We start from the raw sequence: 19,718 nt of genomic DNA, 5'->3' as shown, positions 1-19,718 counted from the left end.
AAAGATTATATAATATTTATAGATCTTTAATTAGAAATATGGGCTTATACTTACTAAGCGCTGATCACAGCTAGGCAAGACTATTAAATTAATTAAAGAACTAGATTTTTAATATAACAGGGGCTATATCTTTACTGTTATTAAAAGATTAACTTGCTTAATCAGTTACTCTTTTCGAGTTAATATACAGTTAAATTATACTCTGAATTTCTAGTAACTTTATATTTTAAATATAATATATAATTATAAAAAGATATTTATCTTATCTCTACTAGATTACCGCCGCGTGGTTCTAAATCAGTATTATAACTTAATTTAGAATATATTAATACAGTATTTCAGAATATGCCAGATTCTTCTAGTATTATAAAGTCAGGATTTTTTTCTTTTATCACAGCCATGTGATCTCTATAATTATTAGTATATATTTAATTATAAGCTTCTCTGTAGGAGGACCCCAGTCTAAGTGCTTATTAAATTATTTTTATAATCCGGCTGGATTTTATAATATCAAATTAATGAAGAATTATAGATTAATTTATTATTCTTAATCCATGAATTAATAATCAAACATCTCTATTAAAATTCTTATATTTCAATTATAGACTGTATATACAAGATAAACTAATATAAAATACTTTTTTTAAATACTACTGGAGCTAATTCTTACAATTAAATCTTTTATATTATTTTTAATTTTATTTTTACTAAGAAGAAAGCCTTATTTTACTATATTTTAGATTACTTGGTAGAAATCTATACTGAGATAGATCTCTAATCTTTACTGGTTATAATAGTTAATAAAAATAAGACTCTGATCATTGCTTACCAGTTAGTATAGTTAAAAATCAATATTATTATCTGTATCTAGTATATTAATTATAATATTTTTAAAAATATAAAGATTATTATTTACTATTATTTAAATCTGAGATTATTAAATAACAAGGATGACTTCCAGCAAGTTAATATAATATAAAAAGAGATACTGTTTAAGTCAATAATAGTTATATAAAATTCTATTAAAATAGATTATTTAATACAGTAAAACCGCTTTAAATATACTTACTGAGAGTTAGTATTCTATAATCTAATTTAGTATATTAAATCAGAATAATTAAATACTCTTACTATTACTTACTTTTTATATTATTATACTGATTGCTATACTTATTTTAATTAGTTAGTAATATTTTATATAAAGACAAGTCACTGAATAATTAAGCAGAATTTTAATATATTCAATATAAATCTTCTGCAAGCAGTAAAGTTAATTTAGTATACATTTATTAATTTATATAAATAACTTGATCAGGATATCAGAGATACAAGAATCTATATTTTTATTTAATTAATAATGTTACTATTCTATAAGATATTGGGCCATATCTCCAGCCGCGCGTTGAATAAGATATTTAATATATACTCTTAATATCTATCTAAAAGGCTTATTAAAGCGTAGATTAAGGATTATATAAGGATTATCTTTATTATATAAAGAATTCTTTATATTTATATAATTAAAGTAATATTATAATACTAGCTAGTTACTTTCTTACTCCGAGTTCTATACTTAATAATAATTATTATCTAATCTTATTTTCCAGGTCTTGGAGTCGCTTCTTATACATGAACCAGTAATTATATAGTTAAAGAAAAGACTTAAAAAATCTAATAATTATATTAAATCAGGTTTTAAAAATACTGATAATTTTATTTGTGGCCGCGAGCGAGCGTGGATTTAAAAAATAAAAAAGACAAGTAATTGTCTGATTAAGATAGCTAAAATAATCAAACTAATAAGTAAAGTAATGAGATGATTAATCAGACAAGTAATAATAACAGTGGTAGTAATAATAGTAATAGAGATTATCGAGATAGTTATATAATTAAAATAAAGAATTTATTCTATTTGAATTATTAAATATATATAGGATTAAGATAGATAGATAAGGTAGATAGAAGAGTCTCATGGTCTCGTAGAGGTCTGAGTTATTTAAAAATATAATAAAAAATAAAAATAGATATTATTTTATTTTCTCTCTCAGATAGATAGGGCTCTTACCGGTGCTAACGCTTCATTAGGAATAGCACCGGTCAAATAATCCATACTTACGGTCAAAAAATCACTTGCCATTATCAATACACAACCACTCTTCCTCTATGTCTCCTAATTCGTCGCGACAATATTATCTGCAGCGTATTAAACACGGTAATCACTTAGCATCGATGGTAAACATCCCAGGGAATAAAACACCCCTACCTCATCGCATTCTACATACCTACTGCATTCAGGGGAATCCGATGCGAGCTCGTCGAACGAGTATCTCCATCCCTCTCACCGCGAAAGTCCCTCACTCGCAAGACAACTCCAACGCCCGTACACATTATCACGACAGCAAGCTCCTCAAGAACAGACATCACCAACTCGACTGTCGGGTTACCGTCCATGAAATTAAAGGTTGAGCTGGGCAAGAACCACATCAGAACGGAATATAGCAGCCGGACAGCGAGGAACGGTAAAGAAAGCCCGACTGCGAGAAGCGTCCGTCTCTCGCCTTTCTCAATGGCCGAGCGCTTCCAATATAAGATCCCTAACAGCGTGCAGAGGACAAACCAGGCAACCACAAACAGGATGGTACCGATCTTGATCTTCGACGATGGGTGTTCGAAAATGGACAAGGACATGTGAGAGGTGAGACCGAGGATGGTGATGATAAGGGCGATGATGGTGAGAATATGGAGGGCGTGGAAGCATGCTCGATGCAAGGATTTCCCCCCGTTGATCTGTATGACTGTATTTCTAGGTGCGATGGATCGGTCAGTCAATTGCAACACAGCGATAGGAGAAAGGCACCACTCACGCTCGACTTAGAAAGCTATTGCACAGGGATATTAGCGGGGAGAGCCCAATGGCTGAACAAATGCCAATGGTAACATATAGTGAAGTTGAAGCGTCATGAATAGCGGCTAGCATACAGCATGCACCGATGATTCGTAGCGTGGCGAAGATCACGAGGTAACAAAATTCAAGACTTTGCCGGATCCCATGTCTCCAAATCAAGAAGTAGCCGAAGATCAAGGCAGGAAAGTAAATGATGATTTGCGCAATGGAGATTCCATCGCGGTATGTAAGGGTCATCGTGCTGTTCAGCAGAATGATCACCAAAGGGGAGGCTAGTAGAGAGATTCGGAGCACATTTTGAAAGCTAAGCTGGGAGGAGATAGGAGGATGCTCGAAATATATCATGGAGCTGAGGAGGATAATTCAGAGGAAGGAAGATATTGCATACGTATGTACCCATCAGAAACATAGAGATGGCTGTGTTCTTGTCTCCCATCTTGACCCATCTCCTGTATTGTGGCTCACAATACAAGAACGAGTCTATGCCGGACCCAATCAAAGCATCTGCTTTGGCGAAATGCTTGCCCCATTAGGTAAGGCGGTTACATTCTCGCACTAGCAGGACAGTACTTTGACGAGCACTACACCAAGTCACATTCATCCGTGGCTTTGCATCGGTAAGCCAGAACAGACTCTGGTGAATTCAGACATTGGTTTACGGGTAAATAGTTCTTTGTCCAAAGTACTATAGAACGATCAGAATTATGTTACGCTATCGCAAGTCTTTACCCCTGCAGCGCAGAGCGGCAGTACTCCGTAGTGAGTGCACACCGCTCTTGCGGCCTGGGTCGTTGGTGCCTTGGCTCGCTAACCTTGGTTGGTGCCTGGAAGCCTGTCGGTTGGCTAAACAAATATCCACGAGTAATAGTTAGCAGAATCAATGCTGACCTTCCCATGAGCCTGTGAATCATGTGACCAGGTCGGATGAACTTTTTGTGCAAGTACTGATCGTGTTACTTCAACATACAGACTCTCCATACGAAGGGACGGAAGGAACTGTCATGACCTTTTGCGGTCGTCCTAGTAAAGCTTGCCTGTCATGCCGCCAAAGACGAATCAAGGTGATTAGAACACAAAACAAGATGACCTCAGTCACTGATCCTTCCCAGTGCAACCGAGCAGTTCCGGTGTGTAGGCAGTGTCAGCGAGCAGGCAAACAATGTACAGGCTACCGGGATGAGCCTCCACTCTTGTTTCGCGATGAGAATGTTCGTACCGTCCGAAGGGCTCTTAGAGCTAAGGAGTGCTCGGATAGAAGAAATACGGCCCAGTTGATTCACCTCAACGGCAATCCCGAGAATGATATACAGCATACACCAGGTGTGGTACCTCCGTCGCAGCATCTTACTGTCCCGATGGATGAGCAAGGGCTTCGTATTTTCTTCTGTCACTTTGCCACGCCTCATGGAGTGACCGGAAGCAAAGAACCGCCACGATCGCATCCATTTTTGCTACGAATTATGGAAGACGGATTCTCCCGACAGGCTGCTGTGGCAATTGGCCTGGCCGCGGCGTCTAATAGTGGGAATGGACCAGCGTTGCTGAAGTTTGCCCGTCAGAAGTATGGACGGACTCTGCAGGAGCTCCGACAAACAGTGCAAGCCGCGACTATGACCAAGGATCTGGACTACATCTTACTTATCATCCTGATGCTTGCGCTATTTGAATTTGTCGATTGCGATGCGAGCTCCATCACCGCCTGGGCTGTGCATGCGGACGGAGCGACGGCGGTTTTGCAACGATTTTCAGCTCGTGGGGGGTTCTCGGTTGATTATCGAGCGCAGCTGCAGTATTATTTCTCCATGTTCATTAAGTATTTCTTCATTGGGGGTTCACCTCCGGTTGACTGGGCAAGAAGCTCCACATGGCACATGCCAATCCTTCCAACTGAAGGCCAACCAGCAGTCACCTTGATGGGCATTCTCATGCAACTGGCCCAGTTATACTTAACACTCCTACACGGTATGAACATGCCGGTGGAAGAAGTGGCTCGCACCGCCCTAGCCATTGCATCTGAATTGGCCGCCTGGAAGGCGACATTACCGGTAACATGGTCTTATGAGCTAAGATACTCCACGGATATGTCACATACCTTCCATGGCCTCTATCATATCTACCACGACGCGTGGGCATCCCGGGTCACGAACAATTACCGCTATGCCCGCTTGTTAGTGAACGATATCATTCTGACTTACACCGATCGAAACGCAGGTGGATATGAACAAGTTTCCATACAAAACCAAGCAACGACCACTATTACCCAGATGGCAACAGAGATATGCATTGCAGCATCTAGCCAGGTATATCATGAGATCTATCAGCCGGAGATCGACAACCTCTCGCCTCCACCGGCAAGTAACGGGGTGTTCATGGTTCTTTTTCTCTTGAATGTGGCCGCATGGGGCACCGGTGTTCCTGATGTGCTCTTTGAATGGGTCATTGACACCCTTCGAACCATTGGACATATCAAAGGTATCCGACATGCTCTTTACCTGATTCCGAAGCTACAGAAGATACGAGAACAGCGAAAGCTGGGGCTGCGACCGTTGCTGTTTCAAATGTTCCCATAGTTGAATGGCTGAATGCTCATATACGCCAATAAGTAGAAACGTCTCAATGTTCATAGTCCGGACCTACCCGGCCCTTCAGCATCGATTGATCCTAGCTTGCATCAAAGGCTGCACCTTAGTTGATTCTTCTCCAGTGTCTCTCTGAAAGATAACCATTCGGTTCAGCCGGGCCCTCGGGCGGGGAAATTGTCATACTGTGTCCCGGGGATGGACACTACCCTCTCGGTTGATCCTTGATAGTCAAGACATCGGGCTCCAAATCAAAATTTTCAATGGAACGTGGAAGTTCGAGGGGCGTAGCTGCATAGGCAGTCCAATAGTGGTCGGAGATCTGCGATCAAACACACAGCTTATCATTCCCAAATACCTCAATGATCAGCATTCTCTGCCGGCTATAACGCTAGTGTATGTGGATTGTTTGTAGATCAATCGTAAACAAGCTTTCGCTTGCTGGGGGTCTACTCAGAGGTTGGCGTTTTTGATTTTTCTTTTGCTCGGTCGTCCTGCATTCCGGATCGGTGTAATTTCCACGGTGGAATTCCTCCACGTTATCGCCACCATTGCATGCGCCAATCCCGAGCTATGTCAAACCCGAATCCAGGGGACCTAGTAGCTTAATTTTTCTTCTTTTGGAGACCTTTGTGGTCGAATTGGAATAACACGCAGGAACTAGAACGAGGGGCTAGCAGCAGGAGAATCAATAGAACGCACGATTGGAATATCACTCATCACTCCGATAATTGTGGCGTTTCTCCATTACCCAAATAGTAGACTGCTGCTTGACAATGGTTTATTGGAAAGGTGGGGCATATGCGATCGATCTTTTCCGAGTAGCAATATCTGCATAGCCTTTGCCTCTTTAAGCCATGGTCCAAGATAGACTGACCCAAGAGATATGTCATTCCAAAAGTCTCCACTGTCTATATAAGCGCATCATTTCCCTGCCATGGATTGTTTTCAACCCTCATTCTTCCGCCTCCCTCTGAACTTCAAGGAAAGAACCGGATATTCTCAATTATAGCACGATGAAGCTCCTATCTGTCTTCTCTACAACCTTTTTGGTCGCCATTGTGGCAGCCACGCCACTTACTGGCGACGCTTCCCTCGAGCGTACTCACGATGTTGCCAAACGACAGGTATGGAAGCAAGTGCACATGTTCTCGTGTTGTCCCCCCCTTTCTGGAAATACGTAAATAGCTGATCTGAAAAATGAACAGGCTGGTTGCCTTACAGACCAGGCTAGAGATTGTTGTATATTGTGTCATGTCCAAAATTCCTGGGATCCCACCTATAGGGAACCTTGTTGCAAGAGGTGTGGATGTGACACAACAAACTGGGAAACACCAGGACAAGGTGACCAGTGAAGACCTATCACCTTCCATGGTAATGATCGGTGAATATATGCCTTGGTCTTCTGTCTTGGTGCCATGATATATGTTTCAAAATGGGGTTCTTTGTGGTTTGAGAGATGGTAAACAGTTGAGATTGGACCCGAGCCATGTATATGCTCTTGTGTCTGTCGGAACGAAAGTCAGCAACGATGTCTACTTCATGAAATCCCTTTCTGTTCCTAGCCGGTAGGAAGTTGAACAATAGCTAGGGTAAACACACTTTTTCATTACAGTTGTGGCTTGTGCCATGATTTGGAAGGGGGCAGTGATAATTAGCCAGATGGCAGCATTGATGGGTGACCAGTACGAAATACCTTCCGTCTTTCCTTTCATTAGATCATGTCCTTCAAGGTCCCCTCACTTTCTTTCATATGTTTTGTACTGGACCTATTGATCCATTTAGAGAGACGTAAGGACCAAATCAGGGGGCAAGGTTCAGAGCCTCCTCTGGACAGAAATAGTGGCCTGACAGACGTTTCCCAGGCTGTTTTTGATGACTGTAACTCTATATTCAAGACAGATATTATAGAGAATTCAGTACTGGTCTCTCGATCAATCTGTAATACAGGCTGCTGTTGTTCTGCATTTATATATTTTCATGCACAGAGGTAGTTCAAGTCATTCTGTAACTCTGGAACCCTTCATGAAAGAGAGCAACAACAGCTAGTCCCCAAATTACGCAGGTAATTCCCTGGCAAAAGGTTGGAGTGACTCAGGTAACAGCCGGAGCCTAAGGACTGTTGCCTGAGCCTAGGGGCCACCAGCAGTGAAGTGATCTGTGAAGGCGATAGCTGACTCACCCTGCATTCATTAGCGCTGCTTCCCCGCTCCCTGTGATACCAACTCCCTCAGCTTCCTCTCCCTCTCTCCCCCTCTTCGCCATCCTCTTTTCACCTTTCTTGTCTCCATCTTTCATTCCCAACCTGAGGTCCACATTCTCATATATCGTCTTCCGACCATTACCTCTCCATTTCAGACCCAGAGCTCTCTAAAACCCTCTCAAAGCATCTAACCCATTAACATGGAAGTCACCAAAACCTCCGTCGTGAGTCTACCCCCACTCCACAACCAATCTCCAGGTTTCGTCATCTAACTCACTCCAGTTCGACTCCGCTCCCATCTCCGCTGACGCCCTGGGCGCATTCTACGTCGACGCCCTCGCCGAGATCCAGAATACCTATACAAGTTGCCCCATTACGCCAAACTAGACCTCAAGTTCCTCCCTGGCCCTGATATCGCCAGGCAAGGTGCCTCACTTGAGCTCTTGGTGGGTAGCCCGTCTAATCCCCTACATATCATACTGACTGCTTCGTGCCAATAGCTCAGCGCTAGTGACCGCACCACCATCGAGAAGAGAAAGCTCGGCTTTGCGAACATGGTTCACGCAATGAGTGCTCAGCCTCGCTTCGCTGGGATGAGCTTGGAAGTTGAGGTGGCCTTCAGAATCAGCGCCTAAGAGGATTGAAGGACAAAACCTCTATGGCGGGACTATGGAGGGACAGTCGGTTCGGATTGCTGTACAGCTTTGGTTGTGAAATCTGCCTTCCGAGCCTGGATTCTTTGTGCGTTGCACGTGGAGCCGATGTGTCTCGTTTTCGGTCCATCAAGAAGCTATCTCGACTGGCTCGAATTTGCTTATGTGTAACTGAATCACTCCGGACATAATTGAATGGACAGGCCATACCTTTTCCCAGACATAGTAGAACGCATAGTCTGTTGTCAAGCAGCCGGTCTCTGTTGACCGCATGATATAGCCGACTTCGAAAGCCTCCTTAACCCTTTCAATCATGCCAGTCGTTCCACCCTCTGACACACAGCAGAAGCCATACTGACCATGGGAGTTTCTAGCGCTACAGCTCACATAAGTAGGAACTTACTTCGCAGCTAAATGCTAATCTACACGGCATTTCTTTTGGTTAGTCGCAAAGCCTCGTCAATCACAGACCGTCGTGTTCCTGCGCAGCATGCCGTCCAACTTCCTACCTACAATATCCATCGTTGGTGAAAACGGATGGACGTCCGAGCTCAGGGGCTATCTGGTGGGTCTTCATCCATTGCAGACCCACTGGCTCAGCGAACAAGGTAAACATGCCTTCCTTCAGGATTCAAGCACGACCTGATAGGCGAGAATGGATTCTAATTTCCGAGAGACCCCTATCGTGTACTCGTATCATCCAATCAGCCAAACCAAAGCTCACATCGGAGTGCCGGACTACCCGAGCATGGCCCTGGCTAAGACGAGCTTATATGTCCCCGATGCGCCCCTAAACCTCTTAGTGCATTCCCAAAGACCCTCATTCTTAATTCTCCTTCACTGAGACCGATTTTAGACACTTCCAATCCTTAGCATACACCATGAAAGCATCCACACTCTTCCTCTTCCTTCTCGCGTTCAGTCCGGCAATTGCCAACGCCGGGTTCCAAAAACGCTGGCTCAACGGCGTGAACGGCACCAACCCGGCCCCCGACACTACCAGTGATTGTACCTACTGGGCGAATAACATCACCGCGGAGGATACCTGCTCTGAGCTAGAGTCGTACTTTGACATTACCTTTACGCAGCTGAAAGCATGGGTTAGTTCTCAACAGTTGCGCACACAACAAGTCTTCAATCTAATCCGTTAGTTTAGAACCCATCCCTATTACAGTCTTATTGTGCCCTTGTCGAGGGCTTTAGTTACTGCGTTGAGGGTCCGGATGTACCCGCCAATGCGAGTACGGCCACCTCGGTGGATGCAGCCAATGCGACCAGTGCACCGCACTCCAGCTTTACTGATGATGATGGTGGCGCGAATAGCACGAATGATACTGCCACTTCGACTGCAACATCAACTGTAACATCGACTGCAACATCATCGGGTGTTCAATCTTCTTCTGTCGCGTCTGTCAGTGCTTCGGCATCATCGCATTTGTTCGTGTTGTCGGGATTTACTTCGTCCTTTGTTCTTCTGTCGGCTTTGGTATGGGGGTTTTTACTTCTAGGATGAGTCGGGAGGAATTTGTTCTTGGGGTGGATTAGCTTGTTGTAGTCCTTATCAAGCTTGACTAGTTGCGACTCATCTGGATATTATGTCAAAGCTACCACCACATAGTCCAACAAGGATACATCCCTAACGGATGTCGGTGTAGAAGGTACAAGATGTTCCATCTTGATTGAATTGCCATAGACGCACCGTTGTGTATAACATGGACATCTACCTATAACATGTTGCAATCCTAGGTCTCTATCCCTCAGCATCCTTTTAAACTAACTAAAATACGAAATCACATCATCATCGTTAAGAGCAGCCCCACGCAAATCAAGCCAGCAAGCTTAAGCATTTCAATCCACATAGTAGCTAATTCCCAAAACCGACAGTAGCAAACACAAGACCACCAACAAGCTGCAACTCCACACAGTGTTCAGCTTCTACACAGTCCCATAAAATATGCATTGAACCATTGCGCCACATACAACCCACACACCTTCCTCTCAACCAGAAGCGAAATATCAGCAATCACCGGATCATCTCCGATTATTGACCTCCTAGTGTGTGACACAAGTACAGCTGAGCAGACTGGATGTCTTACTCTCTCATGAAACTTGATAATTGATCACAGACGACTACCTACGGATGCTTGATCTTTGTTTTGGTTTCCTGTCACAGAGATTCTGGAGTATCTAGAGTTCGAGATGTGCTTTTCATCAAATGTCAGACTTCAGACCAGTAGACTAAAAAAGAACGTATGGCTTCAATCTGGACAACAGACGGAGAGATATGTCCAACATTAAACCTCCATGATAACGAGTGGTCCTCCGGTATGTGCCATAAGCCCACAAGCGAGGTTCTGTGCCGACTCACGCATAAGACTGTCTAGGTCATACGTAAGTAATATTATAGTCTATACAATGTAGCTATAACACCTCCCTCCTCTCACCGTCGATACCACATCCTCGTAACCCTCATCCTCCTAATCTTCCCCTTCAACCTCAAAACCCCATACAACAACGCCTCCGCCGTCGGCGGACACCCGGGAACATACACATCGACTGGAACAACCCGATCCACACCCCTCACCACACTATAACTATAATGATAATACCCGCCACCATTCGCACAGCTGCCCATACTAATCACCCACTTTGGGTCGGGCATTTGGTCGTAGCATTGACGCAACGCAGGGGCCATTTTGTTGGTGACGGTGCCGGCGACGATCATGACGTCGGATTGGCGGGGCGAGGCCCGGAAGATGATTCCTAGGCGGTCTTGGTCGTAGCGCGGCATCGACGCGTGCATCATTTCGAGGGCACAGCAGGCGAGCCCGAAACTGAGGGGCCAGAGGGAGGAGTGCCGGGCCCAGTTTGTGAGGGTGTCGAGGGAGGTTCTGTTATTGTTAGGAGGGGGGTTTGGGGATGGGATGGAGAGTGGTTTACAGGACGTGCTCGGCTGTTTTCATGGGTTTGGGGGATGAGAGGGAGGTTTGCGATGGAGGGGAGGTTCTGGTTGAGTGGTGGGCATGGTGAGGAGATGGTAGGAAGGGCGAGGGGGAAGATGACCAGAGGGATGCTGATGGGATTGCTGGATAGAGACATGGGTGAGTAGGTATGGCTAGATGTTGAAGGCTGGCATACCGTGATATAGCCTTTGCGGGCGCGTACCGCGTACGAGAAGCATTTTGCACTCGGGTGACGTTCAATTCGATCTGTCGTAAGGTATAGTCTGGCTCGTGGTGAAGGGGGTATAGTTAGGGCCAGTGGGTAAATCCCGACTAGCCTCAGACATGTGGGATTTCCCGACTAAGGCATCCCGAGGACCCACTTGCCGCCGATGAACCAACCAGTCAGCTTCACCTCGATTTCCCCTCAACTTTCCTTTGCCTCTTCTCACAATGAAGATGGCCCCAGAAAGACCCCAGTCAAGAGTGGAGTGCAAAGTATGCCACAAAGCCTTCTCTACGAAGAGCCATCTGCAGCGGCATGAAGCCACTCGTAAGCAACCCTGTTTCCGCCTCATTCGGAGACCTAACTCGACCAGATGCGCCCTCGACAAAGGCAGCTTGCGGCTTCTGTGGCCGTGCCTATCTGAGAAGGTACTGCCCTCTCCTTCAATAGTGATGATATCCGACTCACTTTTACCTAACAGCGATGTTCTGCGACGTCATTTCCGAACGTGCAAGGAAAAGGGAGACTCCATCGCCCTACCTCACATCAAGCCTGGCAGAAGGCGAAAGGCCTGTAATGCCTGCGTCAACGCTCGATCATTCTGCGATGGGGAATACCCGTGCGAGGCCTGTCTGCAGAAGCGACTAGACTGCTCATTCACCCATATGCAAGAGCGGTCTGGGTCTACATCCATTGGCAAAGGCCGTCCCAAATCACCGCAGGCAGATCGGATTCCTGCACCGGCGAAAATGGCCATTCCCTTTCTTTTGCACTATGCTGATATGCATGAATCCGAGCCCGGGAGTCTTCGTCTACTTGCCCAATGTGGCGACGGGGATTGTGATGTCAATCATTATTCGAACAATATCCACTCGCTTACGGAGACTTGGGAAAGTCTGTTCAATTCGTTCATCAACACGGCCACATTGGGCCCTTCGTGCGGCATTCAACATGTTCCAACAAACCGGTTTAGCTTGGATGTGCTGGAGGATACCTCGACTCGGTTATTATCACTGCTTGCAACATTCGATAGCGGTATGCTCGACCGAGTCCAGCTGGACTTGGATAAAGCCAAGGAACTGTTTACGCCTCGGAATATTGCCACATTTCTTGAAGCATTGCTAGATAACCCCTTCAATGCACACGTTTTTCATGCAGCATCCTTCAGCTTGCAAACAGCCTCGTCACGTCTGATTCTAACTATGGTGCTATTGGGAGGAACTTACGTCGCACCCCACAGCGCAAGTTATTTGGCACAGTACTCGGATATTGCTGAATCACTCGTTTTTGACGATAGCGAGTTCTTGGGCCTGGTACATGCGCGAAATAAGTCTCCTGATGAGCTTCGCATCCTGGAGACACTTCAAGCGGCGTTGTTTGCCATGTACTTACAGACAAACCACGATAACCCCTCCAGCATACGAAGGCTTCGCGTGCAACGATTCCCGGCTGTGATCACGGCTGTTCGCACACTGAATTTGACTGACATCATGAATGACTTGAGTCCTGACTGCTCCAGTTGGGATAATTACCTCGTTCGGGAGGGCTTGGTCAGGTATATTCAATCCACCGCCAGACAAGGCATATGGGATTGACAATGATTAGAGTGATGGTGGGCATCCATCTTTTTAACTATTACTGTGTCATGTTCTATCGCCATCCGACCCAGCTGAAGATCACCGAGACGACATTCGAGATTCCCCAACGCGATGATCTATTCCATGCTCGTGATGCTACAGAATGGGAGAGACTCTACAGCGCGGGGGACCGGCCACATGATACAATGCGGTTGCGAACTGTCCTTCGCGATTACATGAGCGCCGGACATAGTGACTCCGATCAGGGGCATTATCCAAAGACCCTACTTGGTCTCTTCCTTGTTCTCTCCGGTGAGTCTACCCTCGTTAGTATTCCAGCGTAGCTAAGTTCATCAGCATTGCACTGTGTATTGTTCGATTTGTTGGCCCTGCACGCCGTCATGGACGACCCGCGCATGTTTGAGCGGGTCGAGCGGGGGTTAGATCGGTGGAAGCTTCATTGGGACGTGTTGTGTCGAGACATGGAACCCGCCAGTGCCAAACGGGCGGGGTTTATCATTCATGCCGTGGAGTACTGGTGGGTTGCAAAGGCACTTATCAGGCATCCGGCAGCGGCGTTGGCGGAGAATGAGTCGCCCGACACGAGACATGGCTTTCGTCGTCTGGTGGAACGGTTGAATCCGGTTGGAGCGATCGGTGCTGTCCCTGTGTTGGATAAAAATTTGCTGTAGTGGCTTTATTCCCCGACGTTGCCTTCCTTGACTACCAGCTATGGCAAGACTTTCAGCTGATTTACATCGTGGACGGGGCTGCAGTTTAGTCATGGATAGTGTGTTGAAAGTCAGCGCTGGAAGCCTGTTAGCAGTGGTATGCTCCCCCTTTTTACCATCCCCATCCACACGAATACTCATACTGGTTTAAGAAATCCACCAGTCTCCCTGCGCCACACAGCCGAAGGACCCATCCCCTTCTCGGATGGTACCATGATCGCAATAGGCACCAAACTCATCATCCCCTGCTCCTGTCAATGGGACGAAAGATGCTCAAATCAGAATCATGTTACACCAACAATTTCCCTCCATCCCCTTTACAACCTAACTCAGTGAGAAAGTAACCATCGATCCCAGATACGAATGAAATGTCGACTCCATGCACTTAAGGGGAAGGAGATTAGGCAGACACCGAGTCATTGTCGTGGATGTCAGGATCCGGGTGGGGGTGGCTTTTCGGTCCGGGTCGATGGAGGATGCCTTGCCAGGCACCCACAGAGACACGTGACCGGCGGGATGGCCCTAGCTCCCAACAATTCCGGTGTAGCGGGAAGCCGGCTGGGTGGATCGTTTAACGGGAAAATCCCTGTCGGTTTTGTTTGGGTTGTAATTAGGGTGTACTGAACGGAGATTGATGATCGTGTTGGTGATCCTGTTGGTATCGGAAAATAGCGGAAGGGTCGGATGGGGAGAACGAACTGATAAGAATGATATGAAGGAGCGAGAAGAAAGTGTCATTATTCGGGGGCGGGATTGTGGTTCTGACCGAAAAGTAAGGGACGGTCGGACCGAGTCAGTCGGTGGGGGAGATGCAGGGCGAGGAAATTGTCCGGTTTTTGGTATCTTCTGTCGGGGTGGTTGAGTGGCTGACGGGCATACAAATGAAGGACCTCCGCAGGGAGGGTGGCGAACCAATGGGAAGGGGATGGCGGAGGGCAGAGATAGCAAAAGTGCTGGGGGTGAGATTAATCAATTATCATGGTTAATATGGGAGATCCTGGTGGATCCAATAGGACGCTTTCAACGAACTGGTACTATCGACGGAGTAATTTATAGAGATTGGAGAGGGAAATGAAGGGATTCAGCCGGAACTTTATCTACTGGGCAGTTTCTAGGGGGTTCGTTGCTTTTTCTGCTCTTGCTACGGATACTCCCCTCACCATCGTCTGAGTCACTGAGTGGCATGAACTGGCGATCGAAATCGACCACACGGACCAAGTACACAACAGTGGGGTCATTCTGACCGCTCAGGATTCAGACCTTGGAAACCGGCCGAGATGTATCAGCTTTCCAGGTCCCAACCCCTTTGGCTCAGCCCCTGCACGATAGCTTCGTTTCATCCAGGAATTTAGCCCCATCTCACAAAGAACCATCCTACATTTGATTGGCGGGTGCCTAGATGCTAGGAGGACCGGATTGGACGAAGCCTTGAGCTAATGCACGAATTGCGGCCCTATCTGGCAGGACCCACCCACCCTGGCTAAGCGCGCAGCAATCACTGTCACCCATTGGTTGGGATAGGGGAGGTCCGAATTCTGAGTCGTGACAGGCTGACAGGCTCGCGCCGTTGGGATTCGGTCCAGTGGAGGATCGCAGCTAAAGTGGAGCCGGTGAAATTGCACTGGCCATGTTCCTCAAATCGTATCCTCCGGATAAGCTTCGCCTCTGTTCCTCCTTCCTCGGACTGTCTGTCAGGATGGTCCCTTTTGCTCTTAATTGATATGGATTTGGGGTCCAATAACCACGATCCCAACCTGAAAGGTCGTACCGTCATCGTACTCATAAGGCTCCGGATGGATCGGATCCCTCACGTGTGCATTCAGGCTGACGGCTTCCATTAGCCTTCCCACTAGTCAGAAGGAATGCAGGAAAATGCTCCTATTGGCCCGCGGGGTAGATTGCGAGATCTAGCGTGTCCAGGCTGCTGGTTCGCCCGCAAATGACACCGGCGCTTTATAAGGCCGGGCATGCCTCCCGTCTGCATCTCGACCACGCCCACTCTCCTTCATCACTCACCCCGGGCTCTTGCCCACAGTCACTCCTTTTGAACCACCGGCGTTCCCCCTTTTGCTTTCTTGCTTCTTCAACAGACAGGCTAGACGCCGTCTCATCATGCAGCTTCTCTTCACCTCCCTCTTCGGGCTCTTCATGGCCAACCAAGCGCTGGGCGCGGCCGTCTTTGCCCACTTCATCCTCGGCAACGCATGGAACTACAACCTAACCACATGGGAGGAGGATATCACCCTGGCCCAGGAGGCCCATATCGATGCGTTCGCCCTCAACATGGGCTACGGCGACTCGAGCCTCGCCACCCAGGCGGCCCTGGCCTTCGAGGCCGCCAACAAACTCGACTTCAAGCTCTTCTTTTCCTTCGACTACGAGGGAGGCACCGGTGCCTGGCCCCAAGCCGACGTCCTCACTTACCTCAACAAGTACGCCTCCAACTCCGCCCACTACAAATACAATGGCAAGCCCTTCGTCTCCACCTTCGAAGGCACCGCCAATGCCGCCGACTGGATTACCATCAAATCAGAGACCAACTGCTTCTTCGTCCCTGACTGGTCCTCCCTCGGAGCCGAAGGCGCCCTCAAAGCCGGCGGTGGCGGCGTCCCCGACGGTCTCTTCAGCTGGGGCGCTTGGCCATCCGGTCCCAACAACATGGACAATGCCACCGACCTCACCTACCTCGACCTCGACATCCCTTACATGATGCCCGCCTCCCCCTGGTTCTACACCAACCTGGCCGAGTACTCCAAGAACTGGCTCTGGCGCGGCGACAGCCTCTGGCACGACCGCTGGGAACAGATCTGGGAGCTGCAGCCGGAATGGGTCGAGATCATCACTTGGAACGACTACGGCGAGAGCCACTACATCGGTCCGATTCGTGAAGATGCTCTCAGTCTTATGGAGACGGGCGGCGCTCCCCTCAACTACATCGAGAACATGCCCCACGATGGCTGGAGACATATCCTCCCTTTCGCTATCGATACCTACGTCAGCAAGAACGCCTCCATCACTGACGAAGCCCTCGTCACTTGGTTTCGTCCGAACCCCGGCCATGCCTGCGGCACGGGAGGTACCACCGGTAACACGGCAAGTCAGGGACAGACCTTGTACGCTCCCGCCGAAGTCGCCCAGGATAAGATCTTTTACTCTGCTATGCTCGACTCCCACGCCAACGTCACCGTCACGGTGGGAGGAAAGTCCCTCGGCGCGACCTGGGACAAGGCCCCTAGCGGAGCAGGACTCTACCACGGCGGTGTGGAATATGGTAGCGCCACCGGTAAGGTGGTAGTGACTGTCACCCGGGATGGAGAGACGGTGGCTAGTGTGGCTGGGGAGTCGATCTCCACTACCTGTGCCGAGACATTGAGCAACTGGAATGCCTGGGTGGGGTCCAACGTCACTACTACTAGTACTAAGGGGGTCGCGAGCCGTTCTCTGGACAAGGGCACACTCGAGGTGATTAACAGACACGCGCACAAGCATCTCCACAGAGGTCACAATCATTTTCACTGATGTGTTTGACTACTGGGGGACATTTGGTTTGAACGAGAACATGGTTTTATCTTCTTCAATACATATTTGAATGGGCTATCCCATACTTTTGATATCACACACCTCGATGTAGAAATCATTGTATCAAACTAGACGCGACAAATTCCAAGGGTAGGACTAGTTACTTAAGTCCCAAGCCCTCTTATATCAAGCCCCAGCACCGACCGCCACCGCTCACCCCATAATACCATCTGAGATAAATCAGACACCAAAACATGGTTAACGTCTTCTCATCATATCCCACACCAATCCTATATCTTCTTCATACCTAAGACCAATACCCAAAACCACGTCAGGATTTGAAATGATCCAAACAAGCCAATCGCGACCTATGCTCAACCCCCACCCCCCCCCCCCCCCCCCAGAATGGCAGAAAACCATCCCCACTCAATATATTCATCCACCCATCCTTCTAAAGATGCATTGTGCTCCACGAGCAACGCCATTCCGGCATTGTTATCACCGGCAATTGGTGAACCGTAATCAGCGATGTCAATGTTATTGTCATCCCAAGAAACCCAACCCAACAACGTTAGTTCCTTGCATATCTGTAACGTGAGAAAACGACCACAATTCTTTCTTCTCCCGTATCACTGTCAGTCCTGCAGGGTAGACTTCCTCACCCCGAAAGGCTACCATCCAGCCCAGTCACCCAGGACTGAAACTGGTCTGTTGGGCGTAAAACTGGCGAACTTGTAATCTTTTCGTTATCGGGTTTGTCCGCAGTTGCTCAAGCAGCTCTGCCTGTTCATATATATCCCAGCCACGTCAGAGAACCGACACTTGAGTTGGAAGGACGGTATTGATCCCGTGTCTGTCTATCTCATCCAAGTACGAATTATATTTCTCCTAGCTTGGATATCTGTCGCCATATCTCGCCTTTCTTTCTTTCCTTCTTGCCTTCGATGGGCGTAAGTCTAGCTTCTGTAGCTCACTGAACCATTTATCAAGGAATAATGAATGAGCCAGGAGTAGAGTACTCAGTGGGATAATCTAATAGACACCTCCCAGTGTACTGATCATAACCTCCCTAATCCCCAGTCCCTGTTTTGTTTTCCCAATGTGGCAATGCAGTGCTGCATTCGTAATATCAGGGTCCTCGCAACTCGATAATCCAGACACCAAGTCTAAAATAAAGAAGGACCGAAGCATAGCGAGTCAAGCACACGGCTTGATGAGGCAGCTATATTGCCATAGATGTCTATGGCTATCGCGCCGACGGTGTCATTGCATTGTAGCTAACTGGTCGCCAGATTATTGATGATGCGTTATCATGAGTAAGTAGGTTGGATCGTATCAATGATAAGCATCAAAGATGATGCTGGGGGGGTAGTGGGGGTTGATCTATGGTAATACCTGAATGTCAGAGATTTGATGACCTGATAAGAGGAGGATGAGTTTTAGGATTGGGTGGGTTATTCTTGGGGTGATGCAGAGGGGGCAAGAAAAAAAAAAAAAAAAAGTAAGTACCTTAGCAGACGACACCCATGTGCAATATATATATATATAGAAGCCTCTCCAGTTATGTACTGTCAAACATAGAGCAGAACATGGTGTTTGCTCTACAATTCTGATGGACCACTCTGTAGCCTTTGGAATGGCTAATGGTGTGACCTAGGTAATAAATTTGATGTTGATGTTGATGATAATGGTCTGTTGATACTCGCAGGTTCAGTCCAGTGTATAAGTAGGCGAAGGGACGTCTTCGATTACCTAATTCTGGCAGGATGGCTCCGACATACAAAAGACAAAATCCGTACATTTCTACGGAAATAGAAGTATCTGCCGGATTCTCCGGCCGTATAAACGGACATTCTCAGAAAAAAAAAGGTAGACAGCGAAAATATGAAGCCATGGTACACCCTGCGCTGGTGCCGATCGGGAAGCTCCGGTGGGTCGACCCACGGGCGGGAACAGGAAGCAAAAAGCAAAAAGAACGTCAGCGACAGGACTCGAACCTGTGCGGGCGAACCCAATAGATTTCTAGTCTATCGCCTTAACCACTCGGCCACACTGACTACTTGATGTAATTAGCTGCAGTAGAAGGAACTACAAGTCCACTGCAGTCATTTCTCATCTACATGTTGCCTCTGCTTCCGAGTCACTATATGTTTAACTTCAGGTTAATCATCAAAGAAGGTAAAATGTCGGTACTAAATGCGTCATACTAAGGCAAAGAACCAGACGCCGCGCTCTCAAATAACTGTCATAACCCGGCCAACCCATCCCATCGCTCGCCTGGCAACGGTGGCGCCCGAAACAATTAAACTGCGAAAACAGACCCATCCTCCCCGTGCGTGCCAATTTTCCAAGCCCAGGATCCCAGTCCGAAACAAAGTCAAAT

The 19,718-nt window shown here is 47.3% G+C and overlaps 8 protein-coding genes and 1 non-coding gene across 9 annotated transcripts; 6 read left to right on the top strand and 3 right to left on the bottom strand.

Annotated features, from left to right (window-relative positions):
• Window positions 1-2,274: 2,274 nt before the first annotated feature.
• On the bottom strand, window positions 2,275-3,142 carry BO94DRAFT_468609 (uncharacterized protein; the record flags this gene model as incomplete). Its single annotated transcript, XM_025608260.1, has 2 exons — window positions 2,275-2,803; window positions 2,865-3,142. 2 exons carry the CDS (start codon window positions 3,140-3,142, stop codon window positions 2,275-2,277), a joined length of 807 nt encoding a protein of 268 aa, XP_025466337.1.
• Window positions 3,143-3,772: 630 nt separating this feature from the next.
• Window positions 3,773-5,538, top strand: BO94DRAFT_599327 (Zn(II)2Cys6 transcription factor domain-containing protein). Its single transcript, XM_025616313.1, has 2 exons — window positions 3,773-3,966; window positions 4,015-5,538. The coding sequence occupies exons 1-2, from the start codon at window positions 3,907-3,909 to the stop codon at window positions 5,473-5,475; spliced, it is 1,521 nt and encodes a 506-aa protein (XP_025466336.1). The 5' UTR covers window positions 3,773-3,906; the 3' UTR covers window positions 5,476-5,538.
• Window positions 5,539-6,500: 962 nt separating this feature from the next.
• BO94DRAFT_547510 (uncharacterized protein) lies at window positions 6,501-6,906 on the top strand (the record flags this gene model as incomplete). Its single annotated transcript, XM_025613335.1, has 2 exons — window positions 6,501-6,611; window positions 6,709-6,906. 2 exons carry the CDS (start codon window positions 6,501-6,503, stop codon window positions 6,904-6,906), a joined length of 309 nt encoding a protein of 102 aa, XP_025466335.1.
• Window positions 6,907-7,887: 981 nt separating this feature from the next.
• On the top strand, window positions 7,888-8,322 carry BO94DRAFT_586911 (uncharacterized protein; the record flags this gene model as incomplete). The annotated part of the gene is made up of 4 exons (XM_025615790.1): window positions 7,888-7,911; window positions 7,970-8,051; window positions 8,109-8,137; window positions 8,188-8,322. 4 exons carry the CDS (start codon window positions 7,888-7,890, stop codon window positions 8,320-8,322), a joined length of 270 nt encoding a protein of 89 aa, XP_025466334.1.
• An 858-nt stretch (window positions 8,323-9,180) lies between these two features.
• On the top strand, window positions 9,181-9,876 carry BO94DRAFT_625419 (uncharacterized protein). Its single transcript, XM_025617280.1, has 2 exons — window positions 9,181-9,440; window positions 9,497-9,876. Exons 1-2 carry the CDS (start codon window positions 9,222-9,224, stop codon window positions 9,851-9,853), a joined length of 576 nt encoding a protein of 191 aa, XP_025466333.1. The 5' UTR covers window positions 9,181-9,221; the 3' UTR covers window positions 9,854-9,876.
• A 910-nt stretch (window positions 9,877-10,786) lies between these two features.
• Window positions 10,787-11,230, bottom strand: BO94DRAFT_427695 (NuoB/complex I 20 kDa subunit family protein; the record flags this gene model as incomplete). Its single annotated transcript, XM_025607458.1, has 1 exon — window positions 10,787-11,230. A coding segment is annotated over one exon (444 nt), but the record flags the coding sequence as incomplete, so codon positions are not given.
• Window positions 11,231-11,735: 505 nt separating this feature from the next.
• Window positions 11,736-13,777, top strand: BO94DRAFT_586908 (Zn(II)2Cys6 transcription factor domain-containing protein; the record flags this gene model as incomplete). Its single annotated transcript, XM_025615789.1, has 5 exons — window positions 11,736-11,835; window positions 11,882-11,936; window positions 11,990-13,063; window positions 13,114-13,397; window positions 13,443-13,777. The coding sequence occupies 5 exons, from the start codon at window positions 11,736-11,738 to the stop codon at window positions 13,775-13,777; spliced, it is 1,848 nt and encodes a 615-aa protein (XP_025466331.1).
• A 2,035-nt stretch (window positions 13,778-15,812) lies between these two features.
• Window positions 15,813-17,492, top strand: BO94DRAFT_536504 (glycoside hydrolase family 71 protein). Its single transcript, XM_025612032.1, has one exon. It carries the CDS (start codon window positions 15,929-15,931, stop codon window positions 17,333-17,335), a length of 1,407 nt encoding a protein of 468 aa, XP_025466330.1. The 5' UTR covers window positions 15,813-15,928; the 3' UTR covers window positions 17,336-17,492.
• Window positions 17,493-19,311: 1,819 nt separating this feature from the next.
• Window positions 19,312-19,392, bottom strand: BO94DRAFT_t189. Its single transcript has one exon. It is a non-coding gene; the product is annotated as a tRNA-Ser (tRNA).
• Window positions 19,393-19,718: the final 326 nt, after the last annotated feature.

This window comes from Aspergillus sclerotioniger (assembly GCF_003184525.1).
Source record: "Aspergillus sclerotioniger CBS 115572 chromosome Unknown BO94scaffold_18, whole genome shotgun sequence".
Classification (NCBI taxonomy): domain Eukaryota; kingdom Fungi; phylum Ascomycota; class Eurotiomycetes; order Eurotiales; family Aspergillaceae; genus Aspergillus; species Aspergillus sclerotioniger.
The sequence above is the reverse complement of the archived record's forward strand: the minus strand, read 5'-3'. Positions and strand labels throughout refer to the sequence as shown.

Bases quoted from the DNA above. Each gene is read 5' to 3' on its own strand.
- BO94DRAFT_599327 (XM_025616313.1), top strand. From the start codon at position 3,907: ATGACCTTTTGCGGTCGTCCTAGTAAAGCTTGCCTGTCATGCCGCCAA. The intron at 3,967-4,014 runs GTGATTAGAACA...GATCCTTCCCAG, and splicing joins GCCGCCAAAGACGAATCAAG to TGCAACCGAGCAGTTCCGGT.
- BO94DRAFT_625419 (XM_025617280.1), top strand. From the start codon at position 9,222: ATGAAAGCATCCACACTCTTCCTCTTCCTTCTCGCGTTCAGTCCGGCA. The intron at 9,441-9,496 runs GTTAGTTCTCAA...CCGTTAGTTTAG, and splicing joins TTACGCAGCTGAAAGCATGG to AACCCATCCCTATTACAGTC.
- BO94DRAFT_536504 (XM_025612032.1), top strand. From the start codon at position 15,929: ATGCAGCTTCTCTTCACCTCCCTCTTCGGGCTCTTCATGGCCAACCAA.